General features: G+C 38.1%; 2 protein-coding genes across 2 annotated transcripts in view; one reads left to right on the top strand and one right to left on the bottom strand.

Moving 5' to 3' along the window:
• Window positions 1-24,515, bottom strand: part of grin3a (glutamate receptor, ionotropic, N-methyl-D-aspartate 3A) — a 59,959-nt gene extending 35,444 nt beyond the window's left edge. Inside the window, exons 1-2 of the mRNA XM_055040586.1 lie at window positions 23,733-24,515; window positions 16,412-17,133 (exon numbers count right to left, since the gene is read on the bottom strand). Of these exons, the coding sequence (XP_054896561.1) occupies window positions 16,412-17,133; window positions 23,733-24,485 (1,475 nt within the window). The 5' untranslated portion in view covers window positions 24,486-24,515. The remainder of the gene's footprint in view (window positions 1-16,411; window positions 17,134-23,732) is intronic.
• LOC129366619 (tripartite motif-containing protein 16-like protein) lies at window positions 3,668-6,637 on the top strand. Its single transcript, XM_055040588.1, has one exon. The coding sequence runs from the start codon at window positions 3,668-3,670 to the stop codon at window positions 5,324-5,326; it is 1,659 nt and encodes a 552-aa protein (XP_054896563.1). The 3' UTR covers window positions 5,327-6,637.
• Window positions 24,516-25,460: the final 945 nt, after the last annotated feature.

The raw sequence follows: 25,460 nt of genomic DNA, 5'->3' as shown, positions 1-25,460 counted from the left end.
ACATGAAACTTCATCTTTCATGTTACCAGAGTAGTTAAGTAGTTTTTTTGTTCAGAATCATGTGTGTTACAGCAGGAAAGAAACATTACGACATAGTATATAATGGTGACGTGAAAGAGACATTGCTTCATTGTTTTTGTTTGCTTTTACAAACAAAAATCTGAAAAGTGTTGTGTGTATTTTCATTGCAATCCCTCCTTCTCAGTTACCTCTAAATAAAACCGAGTGCCACCAACTGTTTTAAAAAGACCCTTAAGTTGAAAGCAGAGTAACTAAAGCTGTTCCTTTAACAACTTTAGTGAGCAAACGGTTTCATAAAGACCAAGCGACACACTAGACAGGTCAGGGACAAAGCAGTCTGCCTGTGGGAACTCAGTGGCACGCTGATTTGCAACAGGAATCCAGACCAACTCGCTCCGCGGGTGGAACACGAATACTTTCTGTATTACTTTTTACCTTTTCATCATCCTGAACAGCCAAAACAAATCGGTCAACCCGGATATTTGCATGTTTGTCCATCACCACAATGATGGACAAACATTGTGGTGATGGTTTAAATGATAGCATATTCTTGTGTCAAAAATGTCTGTTCACTGATGTTCTCCATTTAATTTGACTGAATTGGAGCAATATTGGGCAAAGAATGAAAAAAAAGCTGATAGAGGTATAAGTGCCTCAAATACTTTAGCAAGATATAAGCATGATTTGCTTATATCTTGCTAAAGTATTTTCTTTGAAAAAAATCTTGAAAGGTATGAATCATTTTCTTCCTGCTTTACAATTATGTCCTACTTAGTGTCTCCTTTTCAATATCTATAGCTGTAGCATAACAAAATGTAAAATAACCCACTGAATCAATTAGTTCTGTTATAAGGAAAAACAACCGTTTTGTGTCACATGTTCAATGGAGCACACACTGAAAGAACACAGAGAACAGCTTAAATCATAAAATAAAGTTAGATATTTAACAGAATACTTCAAAAGTGCCTTTTAAAACTCATTATCCAAACATCCAGTGTTATCCGTGTGTGATTTACAGACTTGAGTTAATAATTAGTTTCCATACAGACAGTGCTGGGCCTTGGTAGCCTCAGTACCAAGGCCCAGTGAAGTGCTAAAAGTGTTTTTGTGTGAGTTTGTGAGTGGAACTGCACACGACAGAGTATGGTTCAGCGGTCAAGCCATCTCTTAAACTGAGGCATGCCAGCTGTCTGAGAATGTCAGATACCAAAGCAGATGCAAACACTTGCACCCGAACAGAGGAAAATACCCACACCTGCCCACTGAGTTGTATAAGCTTGGATGTGTGGAAAAAAAAATAAAAAATTGAATTTACTGTGAGCAGGTTGATGTGCCCCCCTCTGGCATGGCCTCGGGAGGTACTGATGTAGCTGATGTGACCTTTTCCAAAATATATCTTTTCTGTCACCTTGCTCAATGGAAAAACACCCTTTCCCAACTACATGTTGAGTTTCACAGTTGTTTAACAGGTACTAAGCCAACCTGACAACTCCCCTACTCTGTTTTAAGGTCAGTGTTTTTAATTCAGCCATCAGCGAAGAGCCGCTTTTCCGACTGCACACAGCAGAAACAAAACACCTTTTGCACATTCCTGAAGTGGAATCCAATGTTTTTCTAACTCCTGAAGTTAATGTTTTATATACAGAAGACACCAACAACACATTAAAACATTTAAAAACTGAACCCTGAAGGTCAGTGCCAGGATGTTTGAGCAGACATAGAGAGAAAAAAAGGGAAGGATGCAGCGACACAAAGCTAATAGAATACCGCAGATCTCAGAGGCAAACCGAACAGCTGGCCCTGACGCTGACCGCCCTTGATCGTTTATGAATCATTCAATTTTTTTCTGATTGAAAACATGTGCAGTGGTTAAAATGACATACAAAGTTCCGCTATGAACGAGCCTCAATGGCTCTTTTGTGCCATGAGTATAAAAGCAAAGCATAGGCTGACATTATATTGGTGGAGAGCAGAAATGGAAATGGAAATATTACTCGTTCTGTTCTGTCAACACCATATTCACATTTCTATTACTAGGAATTCAGCAAAGTGTATTTTTCAGTTTATTTATTCATTCTTTTCTTTTTCTTACCAAAAAGACCTTATATATACACATAAATATATAATATTATATTTATATATAATATAAACTGTCTCATAAAATGCAAGTTGTATGAGAAAACTTTGCATTGTATGATACTGTAAAGATTGAGCTGGAAATAATGACAACTATGTTTACAAGAGTCAAAACGATGCTCTTAAACCTAAAAACACTTCTCCAGCTATTAGAAAATTAATGCATCGGCATCATTGTGAGGGTTTGTTTTCTTGCCAGCAGTTTTGGTAGAGACAGCAAAGAAGAAGGAGGGCCGTCTCCCTGGAACCAACAACTAGAAGATTACAAGTTTGTGACATACCAGAAGCATGATCACGAGACATGTCACAGCAGGTGCTTCAGATTGGAAGGACTAAGGTACCATTAAGTTTTTGAATAGCCCCAACCTTCAATCTTTTAAAAATGCAGATGATAGGGCAGAAAATAAACCCAATTTAAATTAGCTTTACCATGTCTGTTAAGAAGTGGGAACAAATATTACTCTAGAATTATATGACATTGATAATTTTATAAAACTGTCTGGTTTCTCTGCAACCAAAATCTTCAATAAACTCAAACGTTTGCATCATGTTTGTTTGTAATCAAAGTTGATGACATTCATGCTCACGATGAGAATAATAATAAAAAAAAACTGTGACCAACATTGTATATTGTGCAACTTTTTGAAAAATACATAAACCTTTCTACACTGGTTCATTTGTGAGTAAAAATAAAAGTTTAAGAAAATTTACTTGACAATAACTGGTGTGGGATTGAGTGTTTTGGTAAATGTCACACCTTCCTTTGCTTTAGCTTGAACTGCTACATTATTTTTTTCCATCTTTCTGTTTAGTTCTACAGATGCAGCTTTATAGTGAAAAATATAACGTTAGTTGCAAGCAAGTAGCAATTTATGAGAGGAGTAGTTTGGGTTTGTCAAAATGAGATTCTGTAGTATTTACTATCTACATTTATTTTTTTTCTATACAACATGATAGAAAAAATAAAGCCTAACAGGAAGTCATATTTATGAATCTGTGGCATTATGTTAGTGCCTGTGTATCTTTAAATAGAAGTGCTCAATTAAATTGCAGTTGGCCAGTTTTCAAATTGGATCCTGCCTGACTGTGGTCTGCAAGTTAAAGCCCTCTGACCTCCAAACTTATGCAACTCAGCTGGAGTGTTACTGACCTTAAAGCTAACATCAAATAAAGCCTTTCATTATTTTTATAGAAGCTGGAATGTTTCTGTTCAGTAGTCAGTCGAAAGAATTTACCACGTCAAACTGACAAAACATTTACAAAGTTTAAAAATGACAAGAGGGTTAAACAAAAGGCTTGGTTTGCCACCTCCTCATTCCCTTTCCTGGTTGAACAAAACCAGCCCAGACATGTGTGCGTCACTCTTTGTTCCCTCCTATTCAGAGCTACAAGCAGAATGATGGGTGTAACCGCTGAGATTAACTGCAGCAACAAGCTTTATAGATCAGAGTCCAAACCAATTCTTGCTCATAGGAAGTCAAAACTTAGTCCTTGTTACTGAGACGGGACAATGGCACAGAAAGGACTTCAACTCGACGAGGACAAATATTCTTGTTCCATCTGTTTGGATCTGCTGAAGGATCCGGTGACCATACCCTGCGGACACAGCTACTGTATGAGCTGCATTAGAACCCACTGGGATGAAGAGGATCACAAGAAAATCTACAGCTGCCCCCAGTGCAGGGAGGCTTTCAAAAAGAAGCCTGTTTTGAAGAAAAGCACAATCTTAGCCGATTTAGTGGAGGATCTCAAGAGAACTGGAGTCCGAGCTGATCCGGATGACCACTGCTATGCCGGACCAGGAGATGTGGCTTGTGATGTTTGCACTCAAAGGAAGTTGAAGGCTGTTAGGTTTTGTTTAACCTGTCCTGCATCTTACTGCGAGTATCACCTCCAACCTCACTATGACGCTCCACCTTTACAGAAGCATAAGTTGGTGGACCCTTCCAAGAAGCTCCAGGAGAACATCTGTCCTCATCATGGTGACTCTGATCACCCTGATCAGCAGGATGCCTGCTTTCTCTGTTTGACAGATGAAAATAAAGACCATAAAAAAGAATCCGGTGCAGCAGAAATGTCTAGGAAGCAGAAGAAGCTCCTGGTGAGACGGCAGCAAATCCAGAAGGGAATCTGGGATCGGGAGAAGGAAATGAAGCTGCTTTGGCAGGAGGTGGAGGCCATCAATGCTTCAGCTGATAAAGCAGCGGAGGACAGTGAGAAGATCTTCACCGAGCTGATCCGTCTCACCGGGAAAAGAAGCACTGACGTGCAACAGCAAATCAGATCCCAACAGGAAAGCGAAGTGAGTCGAGTCAGAGAGCTTCAGGAGAAGCTGGAGCGTGAGATCACTGAGCTGAAGAAGAAAGATGCTGAGCTGGAGAAGCTCTCAAACTCAGATCACAACCGGTTTTTACTCAACTTTTCCTCACTGTCAATACCCAGTGATGCGACACACTCATCCAGCATCAAAATACGTCCTCTGAGGTACTTTGAGGATGTGACAACAGCTGTGTCAGAGCTCAGAGATAAACTACAGAACATCCTGAGAGACACATGGTCAGACATCTCAGATGCAGTCGCTGAAGTGGATGTTTTACTGTCAGAACCAGAACCGAAGACGAGAGCTGGATTCTTGAAGTATTCGCAAGAAATCACTCTGAATCCAAATACAGCAAATAGCCATTTGTTATTATCTGATGGGAACAGAAAAGCAACAGTACTGAAACAAAAGCAGCTTTACTCTGATCATCCAGACCGATTCACCAGCTGGCTCCAGATCTTGAGCAGAGAGAGTTTGACGGGACGCTGCTACTGGGAGGTGGAGTGGAAAGGGAGGCGAGTTGACATTGCAGCTTCATACAAGTCAATCAGCAGAGCAGGGAACTTAGATGATTGTGAGTTTCGATCTAACTACAAATCTTGGTCTTTGTATTGCGATAGAAACGGTTACACGTTTTGGCACAACAGAATAAAAACTCCGGTTTCAGGTCCCGTTTCCTCCAGAGTAGGAGTGTACCTGGACCACAGAGCAGGTACTATGTCGTTCTACAGCGTCTCTGGAACCATGACTCTCCTCCACAGAGTTCAGGCCACATTCACTGAGCCGCTCCTCGCTGGAGTTGGGTTTTATAAGGACGGGATTTCCGCTGAGTTGCTGAAACTGAACTAGTCCAAAGGGACTTGAGCTCATTGTGCCATTTCTTGTGTCACTCCTCTGAGATGAACTCTTTAGGGTGCAATGTGATGATCATTTTTGTGGTTTTATGTCGGTGGAGTTTGTTTAGGTATCGTTCCGTGTTGTTTCTGCTCACATAGATGATCACTGCTAAGAAGGATATTTATTCACTAAACACACATTCTTACATAATTCAGTCTTAGCCAGTAAAATTGTAAAGTGATGACATTTAAAGCAGAGGAGTCCTGGTGGGTTTCTAAGCTGGAGTATGACGCCTGGGTGAATCATCTTCTGTGCAGCAACCTTAAATCAATGTCATGCCCCACATGTTTATGCCTCATGTGTCACCTAAACATATCCTAACTCATGTTAATATTCCTTAATAAGCAAGAAAAAAGTTGAACATTCCCTCATTACATGCTTGAGAAAAGCAACAAAACTGCTTTTTTCTGACACCAGAATTATGGTGTCGGGAGAAAAGCAATTGCCGCTCCTTTTCTAGTCATATTCAAGTGTCTGCCAAGTGCATTGTTTCTTCTTAAACCGATCCTGCCTGAAGCAAACTGTTTTACTTACACTGGCTCAGGAACAAACACCTCTGAGGAGACATTTATCCTTCAGCAATTTCTATCTTTACAGGCCATCAAGCTGGCAGATCAACATAATGCACCTTCCTTTGATGGGTGTGATTTCCTCTCATAGAACTTATGTAAACGTAGATTATCTCTGGTACAGTGAAATTTGCAGTGCCTGAATATTTTTTAGAGAATTTTAAGAAAAGAATCCTCTTGTTTATCATCTACATTGCACGTTGTATAAAGTTTATTTATCTTGGATACTAGAAACTGGTGGAAGAGTCCAACAGGAGGCTCCAAAGAGGCCGATGATGACACTGAAGGAACAGCGAGGATTTCTAAACAGGCCTTGTGTTGCATTTCTACATGCGGTAATAATCTACATGCCAAAATAAAAAATATATAGAATGAAGATCTTCTAAAACCTTAGTATTGATGTGTATTATAGTGAGAAAAAGTTCAAATTTAGGCCACAGTGAAATTTGGTGGTGGCAGCATCATTCTCTGGGGTTCCTTTTCTTCAACTGAAACTGTATTTTTGTCAAAGTGAATTATGTCAACATGTGATATGTCAACAGACCCCCAGACAAGAAAACTAGAACATGAAGATGAATCAAAAGAGTCTTGTCTGTTTATTAAAGGGTGGGTCTGTATGTATCCAACGAGGATGTTGAACCTTTGGTTTTCAGTCTGTTTTTACTTTTGTCTTTTTGTAAATGGGAATAAATGTGATTTTTTATTTATTCAGTTCTACTGGATGAACATATTAAAGATCAAATAAGCTTTGAAAGTCTTGACTTATGACAATCTGCTTATGAACACCTGCCAATGAATACAAAGGTTTAGACTTTCTAAACTGCAGAAAAAGAAAAAAAAATCACACTGATAAACACTTTTATTTTCTCACTTTTACTTCACTGTACACTTTTCAAATGTGGCAATTTGTCTCACTCTTTCCGGTTGAATTTAACTTTTTAAATTATACAATTCTATTAACACAGATAAAACAGTTTTAGGTTTGTAAAAAAAAAAAAAGCCTAGATGATTTTAGAAACCCAACCAAGAGTATATTTTAAAATTCTAAATGATTAAATTTACTTAGGGGAAAAATGGTACATTTAAACATCTGGAAAGATCCATTATCTACCGGATATTTAAAATCAGATTTTGGGATCAGTTTTGAACCTCAGTAAACTTTGGATCAGAGCCTTCAGGTGTTGAATGTTTTTACCTATAAACATCAATACTTTCACATTTCACTTCTGGTATGTCTGCAAACTGTAATTTATAAGAAAAAACATCATATTTTAACATGAAGTCAATATTTTAACATATTTGTTATGTTTTCTCCAAGTATCAAGTTGAGAGACTCTGCTGACATTTTGCCCAGGACATGCAGTTCTTAAACGCAGGATCATTGTAGTTGTCGGCCGTATAAGGAGCCTTTCGAGCAGATGTATTTTTGCTATGAGTCAGCTGCAGAAATATGCCAAGGACATTTATCATTTTAGCTGACACATTCAGGGATTGCTAATCAGAAATGAGATGCCTGTTTCCTATACCTCTGCCTGAAATAAATAAAACCGTGTTTTCAATAAGACTACATATTTAGAGGGTTAGATGTGCCTGGCTTATTATAGGATCATTGAATTTGATACTCCAACATAAAACAGATTTTGATGAAGAACAAAAATGTGATCCTTTTCAGAGCCTGGCAGCTTATTACAAAACATAACTGTCACAGTAATGGCCCAGCCCTTTGTTTTGTTGCTATTGTTTCTGTCTATGTTCTCCCAGCTGGTTGTTTTGGTCTTCTGTTTGTGATCTTTGCAGGAGTTGGCATGTGAGTGTGTGTACCAGTATGGATGTGGCAATTTGTCTCACTCTTTCCGGTTGAATCTCTGGGACCTGTCAACTATTCCAAACATTCTACATCAACTCAAGTCTCTTCACCTTGCAGTGGATTTTTTTTCAACCATGTAGTTAGAAATGCAAGAATGTTTTGTTAACTACCTGCTGTAGCAAGGCTTATGCAGCAACACCTTACGAGCCAAATCTCCCCGCTCGTCATGTTCTGCACCACACTCCCAACTTCTTCCTCCAACTCGCCATCAGACTGGCCCTGGCAGTGTGGTTTTCTGTTTCAGGCAGCCTGGCCATTCCCTGCCAACACAGCACCCTGCTGCTTACTTTACCTTCCCTGAGCTGCTACCTTGCTTTCCTGTCCATCAGGATTAAGTTTCCGATCAACAGCAAACCTGGTCAAATCTTCCAACTGCAAGCTTTTGAATTCACACAACTAAACCTTCCCAGTCATATCTTCTATGCAGGTAGATACATATACACTGCTTCTGTTTTTTTGACAGAGCAACAGATAATAATGGCGTATGTGTATAATCTAGGTTTTGGCATTTTGGAAGAGTTTGAGGTGTTTGTCTTCTGAAAAACGTTCCAATAGAGAAGTATTAACACACAAAAGTTCGCTGTAAGCTATTGGTGATAGATGGACACAGCTTCTTAAATGATCAGAGAGATCAACGTGAAAACAGGTTTTAGCTCAACTGTAATAGAACGTTAATACATAAGATTTTGGATTATAGAAAATTAGGCTGTTTTGCCTGGAGAATCCTTGCGCGGATAAGGTTGATGAAAGATATCAGATAAATAAAGTCCAAAATTAGAAAATGAGAAAATTATTCCAATTGTGCTTGAAGGAGATCAGTATTAGATACTTTGATAGGAAATGAAATAATTTTCTACTTTAGCTTCATAACTTTTATGACAAGACATAATTTAATGTATGAGCTCTGCATGTAATAACACTGACTCAGTGTTGAATTGAAGAAACAATGCTCAGTTCACACATAAATAAATAATAAATATATATATATATATATATATATATATATATATATATATATATATATATATATATATATATATATATATATGTGTGTGTGTGTGTGTGTGTGTGTGTTTTGGGCTAAATCTCCTTTTTAAGCCATTTGTGTATCTTAACTAGATCATCTGTTTTTTGTATTTTTTTTCTTCTGAAAGTAGCATAATCACTTGGTTGTGCAACTAAAGGACACTCTGTAAAAATACAAATTACCACCCTTTTCACTAAACTCTAAACAGTAGAGTTTAGTGATGACTGGTATTTTTCTGTTTTGTTCTGGTGACACCTTTTTAAATTAACTTTATTAAAGAACGTTCTGCATGTGCTCAGGTATTCATCGCTACAGTGACAGGGCTGAACTGTTAATATTCTCCACACAGTATGTGTACCGTCACACCCCTAGTTAACTTTTTTCCAATGAGCTCCTCCAATTCTGACAACAGCAGTGCTCTAATAGCAAACGATAATAGAATTATATCAGAAGCTTGTTAAAGATTATATTGTTATGTATGGAGTATGTGCAACTTGCTAAAGGGATATTTAATAAAATATTAGTGGGAAAATTATTTAAATAGAAACTGATCAAATGCATCCTTTAGTTACCAAACATCAATAAAAACAGCATGCTAGTTTCTGAGCAGACTTGCACAGATTACTGGAAAAAAAATGCTGCAGTAACTCTAAATTCCTGTAAATCATTTCATTGCAGTGAAATTTGTGGTGAGAATTGTCAACTGTCCCTTCTGATTTACTATCTTCACATAATGTTAAGTGATGTGGCTTGAAAGAATTTCCCCACAGGACCAAGGGAGTGAATGACAAAAGGTGCAGCGCTGAGAGTGCTCAGTGAAAGCACTGCAGTGATACGGGGGGAGGGGGGGGGGGTGGGGTGATGGTGGTGAGGAAAGGAGTGACTGAAATGATGAAGAGTTTATCTGCATAATAACAGTGCCTTGATCTTTCTCTAAAGCTTGAGGAAGCAAAGGAAATGATGAATCACAACCATTCAGCATGTCAAATAAAATCCTTATAGTTTATCAGTTCCGCCATCACGAGTTATTTCTCTGACGTTGTTTGCATTTGTTTCATTTTGGTGCACATTAATTATTCATGCTAAACAAATATGTCAAGCAATAAAGATATTTATGAGAAAAACTGGAAATATTCCTGTTGCTCACATTACAGTCATAATGTAGAACAAGCAGAGATGCTTCTTATGATGTTGGTATTGGATTTTCTGAGGGATGTGTAAACATTCGGTTCATCACAAAGCCGTATTACAGAACCAGGAAAGGTTTGACTGGATATCATCATAACCTGAATACAGTTTGTCTTTTGACATATTTTTTTCATTTGAACTTTTATGGTGTATTGCAAAGCGAACATTTGCTCCACTCAGTTTTTATACTTAGTTTTATTTTGGGACCTGTGTGTTTATGGCACACAGGTTCTATTCTAAAACACACGTGATTATAAGTCAAAACACGAGCAGAGGTCAACAAAAAACAATGATGATTAATTAAATTGATTAGATGCACTGAAAAGATTTTATTTTTTAGACCAAGTCTACATCCAGTTCAAAAAATAACTTGACTGGAAATGGCTAATTCAGACTAGAGTACTGTGTCTGAAAAAAGGGTGGTGTTGAGAAGGGATGTGGATCAGGGACACTAGCTTAGGTTGGCAGAACTTTTGGAAGGTCAAGCAAACTAATATTACAAAATAAGAAGACATGCAGGTATGCTGGCAATGCTGAGAATAAGATTGTAATTTAACAGTGTGCCACTTTTTTGCTTATTCTCTAATGACTGATTTATGTTTCAGTTGGACTGTGCAGCATATGTCTCTCAAAAAAGGGTGAAAATAATTTAGGAAGTTTATGATTGAAACAACTGAATGAGGTTCTTAGTATTATCAGATCTATACCCATCAAAACATTTAGGTGTTACTATCTTCGGTCTCCAGAAGTCCTCTTGTTTTCAGTGCAAAATGTCTGTCCAGTGTTAAGTAAGCATTCATGTAACTGCATCACTGGGATTAGTTGCATGGTCACCCAAAATGATATTAAGGACTTCTTAATGACTTGGAAACGGACAATTCAGGCTATAAATGTTTCCCCAATTGAATTAGATAACAATGTTGTCTTTCATTGCTGTAATTTGTCCTGACTCAATTTGTACTGCTTTCTACTTTCCCAGAAAACCCTGATTTAATCTGAATCAATGCTTTCCTGGTTAAAAAAGACAAAGACACAATGATTTCAGGAGCCTGATATTTAAGCTTAAAATATCCATTTTGATTGGTCTAACGTGTCCTGGTTTGTACGACACTATCAATATAATATACTGTGCAATTCTTATAGTGCAGTACATTTATCTGCACTATATGATTTGGCTGTATGATTGAGGCATGATGCATGTTAAAAAGTTTTATCTATGTGGTTTCTATGGTACTGCATTTCCTGTAGTTTGCTGGACTCTAAAGTAGTTATTTCCAGCTGTTTTTGCAGGTTTTGCATTAGTTATTTGTTTTTAAAGTCAAAGTCACGTCACTTTTTGATGCAATTATATTCAAACTCTTGTTTGCTTACTCACATGTTTTAAAGCTACATTAGAATTCAACTGGAACCCAAATCCCCTATGATATGCTTTTTTCTGATGAAAAACATCCGCTCACATTTGTCATCAGCTTTTTCCCCTTTTGACCACTTGATGGCTTGGCCAGCAACCCTGCTGCAACCATAAGTCCATGATAATCATGCAATAGATTCCCCCGAGGGCATGAACGTCCAGGCTGGTGACAGACAGAGCCTCACTGCTGCTCATCTGTCACTTGGTTTTTGCTTTCAATGCTGTGCTGATGACAACTCATCCCTCCAGGTTAGGTCGTTCACAAAGCACCTGGTGCAGTGAGCTCATCCAACAAAACCCCCAGCAACTGAACAGTCTCAAACTACTGACGCCTGGAGGTTTAAAAACACACTCGCAAATGATGTGATGCGCTTTTGCCAAAGATGTTCAAGATGGTGTTATTTTCAAAACCAATTTAAGAGCTGTCTGTGATCATAATTAAGAGAGAAAATGTAAATACAAAATGATGACTAAAAGCCAAGCAACTGCTGTGCAATAATGAGTTGAAAGCTGTAAACGTATTAAGAAACTTTCAGTTTAATAGTGTAATAAATTCTATGTTAGGTAAACCCTTCAACAAGGTCATATAAAGCCTTGAAATCTGAAATAACGTTATTAAAAAAAAAAAAAGATTAAAGACAATCTAAATATTGTAATTGGACTAAATGTTTTCGTTTTCATGTCATCTTGACAACTCAAAATAGTTTGTACACCCAGTTGCACTTAAAAACACATGTTTATAGATGTGCATGTACATTAGTGGGTACCTCAAAACCACCCGACACCTTTTTATATTATGAATATATTCAGAAACTGCTGGATTTTTCCTAACTGGGAGCCTAGAAAGGCCCTCTGCCTGGTAAACCTTAAATATGAGACGGGCAAGCAGTATTCTTATCAGATTAAATGAAAGAGCACGTATCAGCTGTTCATATTTGCAATCTTGCTCTTGACATTATCCAAAGCTGATATGAGACCGGGGCGAGAAACACAGGTAAATTTAGCTGTTTGTCCTTTGGCTAACCTTAAATGACCCTTTCGCAGACATGATACTGGCTGAAAGTCCTTTTAACCACATCAATAAATACCACAGGAATAAATATAATGCATAAATATCATTTGGGTGAATTTGTTATAATTATGCAAAAGTTAAGAATTATGATAAAAGATTGCAATATTATTTAAGCTACAAGTATAACTTAGTATCTTAATAGATACAGTGGCTTGTAAAAGTAGGAATACATCAGATCAGTCTTTACACGTAATACTTATTAAGAAGTTATACTATGCATAGTTTCATGGAGCAATGATTTATTAACTTTTAATTAGACAAGATAAAAGTCCTGCAAGTGTAAGACTAAATGCAACATTATGATCCCAAAACCGAGTCTTAATAATAAAAATCTAAGCCTCATATAAGGAGCTGCTATAAAGAAAAAAAGTTAGCAGTTCCATTTTTTATCCTCAATTTAAAAGGTAATTAAGAAAAACCTGTTATCAGCCAGAGTGGCGGTCAAGTTGAGGTTTAGAAGATTAAGAAAACAGAATGAGGAAAACAACTCCCTCCCCCACCAATTTTTTGCTAATGAGCTTTAAAGAACCGGGTCTATAGATGTCCAAAACAGGCCACTGCTGTGAACATGAAACAATGAAGGTCATCAAAAGCTATGGATAAATAAAGGATGACGAGAAGAAGTGCGGAAATAGCAAAGTAAACTTTGCTGTATTAATAAATATAGTAGGAGGAAGTATTACTGGATTGGTAAGTCTACTGACTGATGGGAAAACGATAAACACAATACTTCAACACAGCAATTACTTAAAACTCTTAGATATGGTGACATAAACCTTTCTAATTTATTGACAGTTAACATCAGCACGTTGTAAAATAATTAGTGAAAATTTTGAGGTTTCTAAAATGTAATGAAGTTGCGAGGAAAAGATAAAAAGCTGAGAAAGGACATTGGAAATAAAACTTGATAAGTTTAGTGGTCAGGTTTTCTATCTTACAGCACCAGTGTTTAAGCACAAGGCTCAGTTTATCCTATATAGAGGAACGATCCAACATTTGTTTTGACAGAGTCTGCGTCAATCTGTTTTGGACTTAATTGACAATATTTTTTGATCCTTCTGTCAAGCAGTGACCTCAGATTGTCAGGATTTGAAGAGCAAACTGTCAGATTTCCTCAGTACAGGAACAAGCCCAGTACAGGAACAAGCCCTGAGGGACACCATTTATAAACAAAGAAAATCAGTAGATGTACTTATTTAAACTTGCATTAAGCCTGAATTCAGAGAAAACTGTACATCTACAGCTAATTTTGTCAATCTTATAATTGACAAAGTAATATTTAAGCATGTTTGAGAAATTTTATGCTCCAATGTATCAAGCGTGGCAATCAAGCTCTGAGTCAACAAGTTAATCATCAATAGTGTAGTGTGGTAATAGTTTTGTAATCCACAATTTTGTTCCTCTAAAGTGTTGAGTGATTAAGGTGTGAGTGAGTTGCTTTACAAGACAGCCAGTTTAACACTACTTGTGTTTATGGTCCTATTAAAGAATACAAATGTAACAGAATATAAAGAATTCCAAGCTGAAAGAAGAGCTTATGATATAAATAACAAATATACAATTATATTAAGCTTTAATATAACTCTGCACTTCTCCTTGGTCTTAATATCCTATTGCCCTGAAGCGCACCAAGTCAAAATTACTTCCAAAACACAACCTGACTTTTGCCACAAACTCTGCTTATTCATTAGATTCACTCTTCCTCGGGCCATTAGAAGCAACTGACCCATCTAAATGTTTGGGAAATATAATTCCTAAATGGATGCTGAGCATTACGTCTTGCGGTATTTTGCCAAGAGAAGAAATGTTGACAATGAATGGAGGAAAAGAAAAAAAAAGAGACAAGTGAAAAGCTAATACTAACTGCAGTGAAAAGAGAGAAAAAAACATGTTTTTCTATTACTGTTCACAAACATGCAAAGAGTGTTATTTGTAGTCTAGCAGCTGGTAAAAGTAAACTAGGTTGTCATTCATAATAAATCCGTTCTCACATTCTAATCATAAGACGGTGCACTCATCTGTTGCATAAGGGGTTATTCTAGACACAGAATCCCACACATGAATCTAAACCTCGTCAGGTAAATCCTCTGCCTTCACAGGGTCATTGGCAGGTTTCCAAAAGGATAAAACATTTCTGCTGAGCACCAGGGATATGTAAAATCAAAGCCTAAATAATGATTAAACAAAGCAAAGAGTCTTCCAAACAATCTCCCCTGGCTCGTTGAATAATAGAGATCTAAATAATCGTGTCCACTGCTCGTCAGAAGTTAACATAAACACAAGAAACTGTAAGGAATGTTAAAAAGATCTAGTTCCTTGATTTTTAATATACTTTGTGTTTTTTCTCATCCACACAGGGTTTGCATTATCCATAAAAATACAAATGAAGCCGTTCTCAAACACTTGCTCTTTGTAGCCATCAGCAGGTTTGTGTCTTAATTCTGCTTAAATATGATGTCTCATCGTGGCAGAATCTGTTACTTTCCAGGCACACTTCACACTTTTAAACTTCTAATCTTGACTCCGAATGTTTTTCTGCAGCTGAGGTCAGTGCTTTCCTCAAGCTTAATGTCTGGCCGTTTCACTCATTCTACATCCTGTTTTGAGATGTGTTTCAGATCCCCTGTAGAAACAAAACAATGCTGTGACTCTCTCAATGCCTGTGGTGGTCGTGTACTACAAACATAGGGTGAAATAACAATATAAAAGGACTAAATTCACCTTAACTTCAAACAGACAACAAGGTGGTTGAAAATTTGGAATAACACAGTCAGTGGCTGTGATCACATAGGAGGCAAATGCAACCCAAATCAACTTTTTCCCCATATTGAAAATCATGTCAGACTTTTTCATAGCAGTCTGAATGTCTGATTTGTGCCACTCCCATATGCCATGCTAAACTGAGTACATACAGTTGACACTATCTGCTATATTAAACTGCATGACTCAGGTTAAACATTTTGGATATCCTTCCACAAACATATCACAATAGTTAGCAGTAATGTTGGCCCATTTCTCCTTACAGAACTGGTGAGACTGAGTCATGTGTGTAGGGCACCTTGCTCACAAACTCATCTTAAATAAATTAAGTTTGATTGAGATGAGGCCTTTGTGATCCAAACATTAACTTTTTAACCAGTTTGGCACTATGCTTTAGATCATTGTCCATTTGGAAGACCCATTTGCACCCAAGCTTTAGCTTCCTTGCCTCAAAAATACTAAAGATTTGAGAACTTTGCTCAAAAGTCAGGTCCTTGCCAGAATTAAAAATAATTCTAACAGATCTGTCAAAGAGTGTTTAAATGTGCTGCCTTGAAATGTGTACGACCTTGAATACAGCCAAGAAAAAGCATGAAGTTAAGTTGAAACTTGCTTAGGATTGCTTGACTAACTTTGGAATACAAAAAAAAAAAAAACAAACAAACATGAAAAATTCAAGCATGTTGTACCTTATTCTAAACTTAACTAAAGATATGTTGTATGTTAGGTAACCATTCTATCCTGGAAGACAAGGTTGGAACGCATTATTAAAGGCTGAGTATTGATGTGAGATTCTTAGCCTGAATAAGAGTTACTTTACATACATTTATATAGCAAATTTCATGCAATATGTTATTCAGAGACAGGTCCAACCAAAGAGTGTAGAAATTATATACATATGATTACATGCAGAAATGTACAATTGAAGTAGTTGAAAAGAGGAAAAGCAGTAGAAACTATTCTTAGTAACAGAGAAAAATAGCTTGACAAATCATTGCCTTCTGATGTTATTGTTTCTTCCATGCAGAAGGACTTTGTCATGCTGTTGGAAACAATAATGTTATGAAGCTGCAGAAAAATTAACAGATTAGTAACAGAAAAAAGCACACAAATATGTGGTTGTTGCATGCTGTAATTTCCTACCTTGCCAAGAATTCCCCTGAGCTGCCATTACTCTGTTGTGCATCCATACAGTTTGTAGTTCCAGGTATAAGCGCCAGGGCAGGATTCTCCTGGGCTGCACTGCCCACGGCTCGTGCTACAAACTCCAGTGAGTCCTGGACATAATGATCCAAAGAAGGGGATTCCATCATGCCATGTGCAAGTAGCCCCAGCGGTAACCCATCTGTTCTAAGCTCAGCGACGTTTTGACTGTCCCCCAAAACCCAGTGAAACTCCGGGAGGGTCATTCGAGTCGCCAGCGTCCATAATCGGCGAACTTCCCGAATGTCGCACCCAAAGGTCACCACTCCCCGCGTGGAGGAATGTTCCCTCAAGGCCTCCAGCTGCTTCATGAGAGCCTGCTGCTGGTCTGATTTCGAAGAGGAATTTGATGAATAAGATGATGCAGTTGGTGATGGATATGATGGGTGTTGCACCTCCACTCCCACAGGGTTGGTGGTCGCCTCTGCCAAGGATGATAATGAAGACGGAAGGGGCGGCAATGTTGTTTTTGTCAGGTTGACCAGTGTGCCCAAGTGGAAACGGCTGTTGTTCTTGATGAGGAAGAGGAAGTCGTTTATTTTCCACTCCTGACAGAGGACAATGCTAAAGTCCCACCATCCGTTCATCATTAGCAGATAGTAGAGGAGCTGGGACGGCGGGGCCGCTACGGTCCGCATTGCCATTTGAAAATGAAGGCGATTCTGTGAGAGGCAGTAAAACTTCCATTAGAAGAGGCAAGAAAGAGAACAGTTCAAAGGCTTAAATGCAACATATAAAGAGGATTTAATAAGCAGGATTGTTTGTGTTTTATTTAGTTAAAATATTGTGCTAATGACATGTGAATTACACCATATACTTATGCAAATTATACCTTAACTTCTGTGTGAAAAAAGGGGAATAACATAGGGATTTGGCATTGAATACAAAAAATAATAATAATAATTGCAAAAGTCTTAGAAAGCCAAGAAACCAGATAAATCTATCTGTATTGAAATAGCAGTCCTGCATTCTATCAGCATCAATTAATTACTTAATTTGATGCTGAGGTATTGCACAAGAAGCATGTCAAATGTTCCTGTTGGCCAAAATCTGGAGGTGGCAACCTCAACCAGTTTTTCTCCTTGCAAAATTTCAGACAAATGAGTCAAAAACCAACAAGTTTTTCAAAAACTGTAGAAAATTCACAGAGAGCTCTATGAAGCATGAAATTTACAGGATCATTTTTCTCCATTAAAACACTGACTAATGCACTCAACTGTAATATCCAGTCACTACTTGCACATCAATTCCACATTAGCATTGAAGTTTTGAACTAGGAGCATCATAGTGTGAGCTATTGCCACTGGCTTAGCGACCAAAGAAAACTGATGAAAACATGAAGATACATTCTTCATAAAAATATAAAGATGAAACAAGGATGGATTTTTGTTTCAGTGATCCCACACCTAAAGCCCATGGAAAGTGGATTCAAATACAAAAACTAAAACTTTTTGAATGTTCCTATCAATCTCCCAAAATTAATCAAATCAAACATTTATGAGAAGGACTGAAGGTCAGCGTTTACACAGGACTCCCTTGACATTTAAGATTTTAAGAGTTTGTATAAAAGAACAGGCCGAAATCACATCTTCACCAAGCATAAGAAGAGTTTCTCAACACCGGAGGAAATAAATGTATAAAGCTTTTATACATTTATTAAATAAATAAATGTATAAAGGAAATAAACACATTGAATTTTTATCTTAAATTCAATGTGTGCCTAGTGTAAAAACACAGTCTGGTGGATATAATAGATTGCAATCTCAACGTTCCAGCCCCAATGAATATCATTACTCACATCATGAGAGTTACAGCTGTGTTTATGTATCGACACTTTTTTTGCCTAACTTTGAGGAAAAATATCCCATATTTATTTCATCCCCCCCCCCCATAGTGTGGGCAATTATGCAAATGCATAAGTATATATTTTGTGGCGTCATCACCAAAAATACAAAAAGCACAGAATGGACAGTTTTACTTATCGCAGTTCTTTTTTTCCTAAAACTCCTGCAGTGGAAATCGAAACATCTAGAATAAAATGTGTTTTTATTGTCAGTGTACATTTCTTGCAAAAAAAAAAAAAAAAAAAAAACAGTTTAAAAAGAAGGATTTTATTTCTTGTAGTTCATTAATGAAGATTCACTGTTTTTCACCATTTTATTTACTTTCACTGTTTTCATTTGTATAATGTCTACCTGATAAATCCCACTGTTGTTGAATCAATCTTAGGTCAACAGATGCTTCAAAGTTCATTAAGTCTCAGATCGTGGAGTTATGGTTATTTAGTTTCTGTGAACAACTAGAAAAGTCTTCCAGTGTTTGACCCACATTGATGCAAACCAACACACTGATTTGTGTGTTGGTTTGCATCCTGTCTGTTTCAGGCGGTTTTATGCAGCCTGCAGATGCAGTCAGTTCTACACAACGTGCTAAGTGCTTTACAGCAAAAATATTCTATCCAAAATCAACAGTTGTTTGAAACTTTTGAAAAAAAATAGCTGATAAAAAGATTAAACATGATTCAATAAGATTATAGGCTCTGCATAAACACTATAAGCATAAATTGGACCTACTGCCAATTGCAGGAAGATAAAATAGAGAGTTAGAATTTGTATTAAGACAAAATATGAGTAGCTCAAATTTGGAATTGGCAAAGTATTCAGATGAAATGTAATAGATTTGAATTAGCAATGAGGGCTTAGGAAACTCTGGCATGCTAAGCACATGCTGGTTATCCAGCCAATTAATCAGTTAGTTGTTTGTCAGTACATGTAGAGAGTTTGAAGGCCCCTTAGAAACTCTTTACAAGTTTAACACAAGCTTTGCGCTAAAAGTCCATTAGGTTAAGCTATTGGTGAATTTAATTTATCCCATTAGTCACTCTGTCCAACAGGCATGCAAAAAAGACATTACTAATCTTATTTTTGCATTATAATAGCTGGGTTATTTGTAAAAAGAAGGGCAATAAAAAGCAACCGTACATGTTTTATTTCAGATTTAGAGGTCCTACATCAGGAGAGGAAATTGTAATGCAGTCCACAGGGCATCAGACTCTCACCTCTCCTTAATGCCCATGAGGATTTATTCTCAACTGCAGCACTTCTGCAATGTAATCTCCATAAATCTTTAACCCTCTCAGTTTTTCTTATGTAAGTAAAAACTGAGTAATTTGTAGAAAGCTTAGTGGCCATGGCTTTAAACAAATGCAGAGATACTGTGAAGCCGAAGTTTCTTGACTGTTTGTTACAAAGTTTGGCTTTTTTCTTTTACTTTTAAATGTACTTTTAACGATGACTGTGTGATCTAAACAATAGCTGCTCTGACTTCTTGTGCTAACTGCACAGTAAAACAGCAGACGCTAAAAGAATCACAAGAAACTGGACAAACCAAACATGATGGAATTGGTTGGATTATTGATCTTGTGATTAGATGATGTCTTGTAGAGAAAGCTTTCTGTTCAATAAGAAATTCTGAATGAAACCTTGAATGCTTCAGATTATTGATCTGCAAAAGTTGTATTGCTTATGGGCTGCACAGTGTTGAAGCTGTTAGCATTGTTTTCTTGCAGGAAGAAGGTTCTGGGTTTGAAATCCGACCTCGAGTCTTTCTGCAGGGAGTTTACATGTTCTCCCCCAGAGTGGGTTTTCTTTGGGCCCTCCTACTTCATGTCATGGACCAAAAAACATGACTGTGAGATTAATCGGTCTCTCTAAATTGCCATTATGTGTCTGTGTTTGTGCATGGCTGTTTGGCCAGTATAACTCTGTTGCCTTGTGATGGACTGATGATCTGTCCAGGCTAAGCAAGTTTAAATAATGGATGGATTTAATAATAAGGTGAAAAGTTATAATGTTACTAGAACTGATAGGATCTGGGTTTAGGAAAGTTCAGTTATGTCCCTGTTACCTGATCTCCCTCACTCAATGCATATTTTCCTCTTTCATATTTTCAAGAGTGAATTATACACACTTGTAATGTTTATTGACAAATGTTTATTTATCAATAAACATTTGTTTGAAATAAATCCTACTTCAGTATGATTTTTGCATCACTTCAGTTGCAGCTATGGCCACTGTCCCTACAGAATCAATGTACTAGAAGTAAATATGTGTTTCTTCTAAAATCCCCACTGTAAGACCACTGCAATAAAATATTAAAATGTTCAAGGCTTTTTACACAACTCAACTATGAGTGCCAATAAATGTGGAGGTGGCTGTTGGACTTGAAAAAACACCACTTATCTGTCTCTTTCATCCGCACTCAGGAGGAGCTCATTATTCACTTTAACAAGCACATGTGCTGCACTTTAAAGTGCTGTAAAACACAACTGGATTGTGTTAAAGAACTGATGTTGCTCTTAAATGACAGCAATTGTGCAGCGATCACTGCCTCTCGTTCATTAGAAAGGACAGAGACTCATCTCAGGTTACTCAAAGGGATCCATTTTTATTTTCTAGAGCATCAGAAATGTGATGGCATGTGTCAAAGTGAAAAGATTAGGTAGTTTTGTACTTATTACAAATCTGTGAAGCATTTGGAAAAAAAAATGCTTCCTTAAACAGTTGGGAGTGAACAGTGCGTGCTGAAGGGTAGATTGATGGAACTATGCAAAAGAAGCAGAAAATGTGACTGAAAAATTTGTAAGAAAATGTCTCAACCGGGGATTTAATATTTTCCTCTGTAATAAGTAAAACAGAATTAATCATTTTCTGATAGCAAAGTGAAGGTTATTCAAGAAATTAGAGGGATCTTTTTACAAAAGTTTGAGCAGTGAGAACTAAGCTGTTTTGCAGCATTACATGATTTGGATAAAATAATCCAGTGTTTAAGGGTTAAGTGTGTCATTTCAGACTAATTAGGGATCTCCGATTCTAAGCGTCCACTCTGACTGTTATGATAACTTCTTTACTATTTATTAAAGTGTTCTCGATTCTTTAATCGAATATTCAAAGAAACTTTGCTATATTACAAAGTTTATTAATCCATACTCTTCAATATATTATCAACACTGCACTGCTAACAAATACCACACACCGCCAACTCCAAACTCAGTGTACTCTGGGGCATGACATCCTTCGCTCAACACCTTCTCCAGTTTTTCCACATGACAAACTAAGATTTTCCCACAATTCATGAATTATGCATACTTTACCTTTGTCTAAACCTGAACTTCCTTTTGCAGAATTTAGTAAGACAAAGACCAACCACATCAAAAAAAACAAATAATAAGATCTTCTTCCCGCAAAATCTTTAATGTTTTGGTGAAACTTTTGTCATACTTCAGATTGAAGTTATTGAAAAAAGACGGAGCCCAAGGGGAGCGAAGTCAATTTTATAAAACTTTCAGGTAAACTCCTCGCACTCTATAACACTGTCTTATTATTTTTCCTAGCAACTTTTTCTGCCTACTCCAAATTCCATCCAAACACCTGTCTATCCACCTTCCCCTCCATCAGGCAATTTTTTTTTGTTTGTCAGCTGTATCTGTACATGTTATTTCACTTCAGGGATCCAGTTTGGACTTTTAACACCTGCCAAATCTACAGAGGAATGGATCCTTGTGCACAGAGCAGGAAATTAGATGTTAGAGTAGGAACACACACAGACACACTCATGCATGTTAAGGTTGTAGGTGGTGAGTATTTCAGATCCCTCTAGTCCAACTAATTGGTTTGGGTGTGGTGAATCGCATATCTGTTTACATTTTAAAAAGGGAAGACATTAATAACAGAAACAGGTTGTGTGATAAAGTACAAAAGGTTGGCATTAAACACACAATTAGCAAATAAACTATTGATGAAAGCCCATAAATCATTGTAGAGTATTTAAACTTTTCACTTATTTAGGGGTACTTTTAATTCAGATGCAGGCTTCAAATTAAATTTCCAATTAGTGTTTCGCTGAAGAGCTGAATTTCTCGATCATGAAGAAGACAATACTTGTTTTGGCCCCTGCAGTTAAATAATTATCAATTCATAACAGTAACTAAATAATTGCATTAGCTGATTTTTAAAGAGGAAAAGTCAACAGGGCAGTAAATGAAAATTAGTTATTGTAATTTTCGACTACTTTCAGGCACAAATAATTGAAAATAATTCCACTTCCCAGTTGAATTATTTTAACTGAGATCCACTTGACATTAGATTAAATATAGCTGTCAAACACACTGGATGCTCTAGAGGAGAAATGATCAAACAAAACAAAAATTGAACTATTATTCCATGTGATAAAAAGTCCATTTTGTGGAGATAACCAGTGTTCTGGAGTTTTACAGGTGGAAAAACAAGAAAGGGAACTTAATTCAAGTTTTTTTTTCTCCAAATTGATCTAAAATCAAGATAGATGATTGGAATTTAAATAGAACTTGGTGTTTCAACATGACAATAAGCCAAAATTAACATTTTATAAAGAATGAAGAGAAAGGTAATTTATTCTGTAGAAGCCCACAAGTTTGTACTGCCCTGTCAGATAACCATCTAATAATTATAAATAAAAAAATCAGTAAAAACTCGGAAGATTTTTTTTTTCCAAAGCACTATATAAGCATTTCACAACGGAAATTAACAGGGAAATCGTTACTGCTTCAACCCGTCAACAACTGCTGTTCTGCAACAGTGTCATTATAATAAAAGGCCAAAGCAGCGTGAGATCACAATGCACTCCCACATTGATTCTTGGGGTAGCTGATCTGATTGAGTTATGCAGATGCGCTTTGTCACCAAAACGCTGAGAAGCTCCTGAATGATCTTCATCGCGGTTATTGAACCGGGCCCAGCTCTCTTCCCTCAGTCATTTTTAAGCGGTTGTTCGAACAACATGACACATCCCTATCTCTTTTCTGCAGCCTTGGAAGTTTTCCATTTCAGCACCACGGACAGAGCACAATGATCGTCTCCCCATGGAACGATTAATTTGAGTGATTCGGTCAAAAATAACCATGGCTATAATCAATGCCTCGCTGCAGAAGTACAGACAGAAAATAAGGTCTTGCAGCAGATGGGATGTAAGTGCATACGATGATCAAGGCCATCAGCGGTTGGATGAAGTGTCTCCTCCTCCATTATTTATATATAGATTTATTAAACGGTGAACTGAGGACAAATATTCCACAGAAACTGAAGTGAACTAAACCTAATAACGACACAAATACAGGCGTAAATGGAGGTAGCTGTGGTAACAATCCAGACACTGTGCATAGGTAAAGTGATCAACAGTTAACAGTTTAGAAGAAGCTGGGAAGAAACTTTTTTTCCCCCTTTACCTCACTGTGGCGCGGGAACTCCTTCTGCACGACGCTGACTACTGGCACCTGGAGCGCCAGAGACACGAATTCCAACTTAACGAGCTCGTCTCGGTTCCGCGGGAAGGCGAGCATAGCGGAGACCCCCTGCACGACCACCGTGTGACACACGCTCTCCAAGAAAGACAGCGGGTCTTCGTCCTCAGGAATGGCCGTGGAGGAGTATGAGAAGGCTGGCAACTCGCCCAGCGCCGATCCGACTGCCATAACAATCTCCAGGGATAAATTGTAAGGCAGCAACCCGGCCCGGTTCAGAGCCTCAGCCGCCAGCAGGACCGAGTCCCGCGGTGAGAACACGCCATCCTCCTTCGAGGGATTCCCATCCCGCTGTCTCGCCTGGCTTTTACTCCTACTTGTGCCTCGCTGATTGTTTGTGGCGGCTCGAGTTCTGAGGTTTCCATATCCAAGCGCACCGGCACCTGTTTTGGCCGGCTTTCCTAACTCCAGCGGTTGATCTCTCTGCAAAGCTCCCTCAGCAACTTCAGAACTGCTGCCAGGAGCTGTGGATACCAAGCGGGGCTGGACGTGCAGAGCTCCCAACCGAACCGTGTGGCCGATCCGCTTCAGTACCTGGCATGGCTGCGGGTGCGAGTGAGCGCACGGCGGGAGGAAAAGGAGAGCGCACAGTAGGAGGCACAGAGACTGCGAGACCCCGGTGCCTACTCGCGCTGCTGGGCCATCCATCACCATCATAATCCCGGTCGACCTCGTCATCCCCGCTCCACAGCTGCGCCGGATCCCCCGTCCAACAGCGCAACAGCCCACCAGCGGGGCCGCACCGTCGGTGCCACTGCTGCCCCCCCGCCTTTGCTCCTCGTGTGCCACTGAGACCAGCTGCAGCCCTCTCTCCCGCTCCAGCTCCCGCGCCGGCTCCCGTTAAAGTTGTGCGTTTCTCCTCGGACACAGACAACAGGCTGTTGAGGCGCAATATCAGACAGGAGCCGCGCACAAGCAAAAGATGATCCCCAAAAGTGCTGTTTTTCATCTCAAAGGATTTTCACATTTCAGGACAGCTGATTACTGACAAAAACCGGCCAGCCAAACAATAACATTTCCATATATTCTAGCAGGAGGTCACTTTTATTAAGAAGAGTGTGTCCAGAAAATACAATAAAAATATCGACCAGAGGTTAATGCGCATCAAACACATTCCAAAACAGTGAAGTCCTCGACTGCAAAAACATGTTGGTCATTGGTTCTAATGAAAATCATCCCATTATAATCTGCGGTGTTGGGCCCAAGACGGTATGTTTCTTTATGGTAATCAGAATTAAAAAATAAATAAATAAAAAAAAACAGAAAAAAAAAAAAAAAAAAAAACATCAGCCAAGTAAAACCTTTGAAGAGCGCACGCGCGGCTTGGCTCGAGCCAACCTCTGTTCTGACACTTGCACTGGGAAAGACCTCCGAGAGTGCGGTGCTTTTACGCAAAGAGAATTAACCCCATAACTTCTATCTGGCCCAATGAACTGTAAATGTTTTAATGTTCTATTGGAATATAATTATGTTAGGCTGAATAGAAAATAACCAAAGCAAGTTGTTGTAAACAGTTTATTCAATTAATTTAAGTCAATTTGTTAACAGGGCTTTTAAGTATAAAATGAAAGTAAGTAACCTAATGACAATACTATTCAAAAGATTATACATATTTCGCATGTTGTGAAAAACGTGTTATTTTCCTCCTGCTAC

This window comes from Poeciliopsis prolifica, unplaced genomic scaffold (assembly GCF_027474105.1).
Source record: "Poeciliopsis prolifica strain line A6 unplaced genomic scaffold, Auburn_PproV2 SCAFFOLD015, whole genome shotgun sequence".
In the NCBI taxonomy this organism is placed as follows: domain Eukaryota; kingdom Metazoa; phylum Chordata; class Actinopteri; order Cyprinodontiformes; family Poeciliidae; genus Poeciliopsis; species Poeciliopsis prolifica.
Note: the sequence above shows the minus strand (reverse complement) of the source record. Positions and strands in the feature narration are given on the sequence as shown.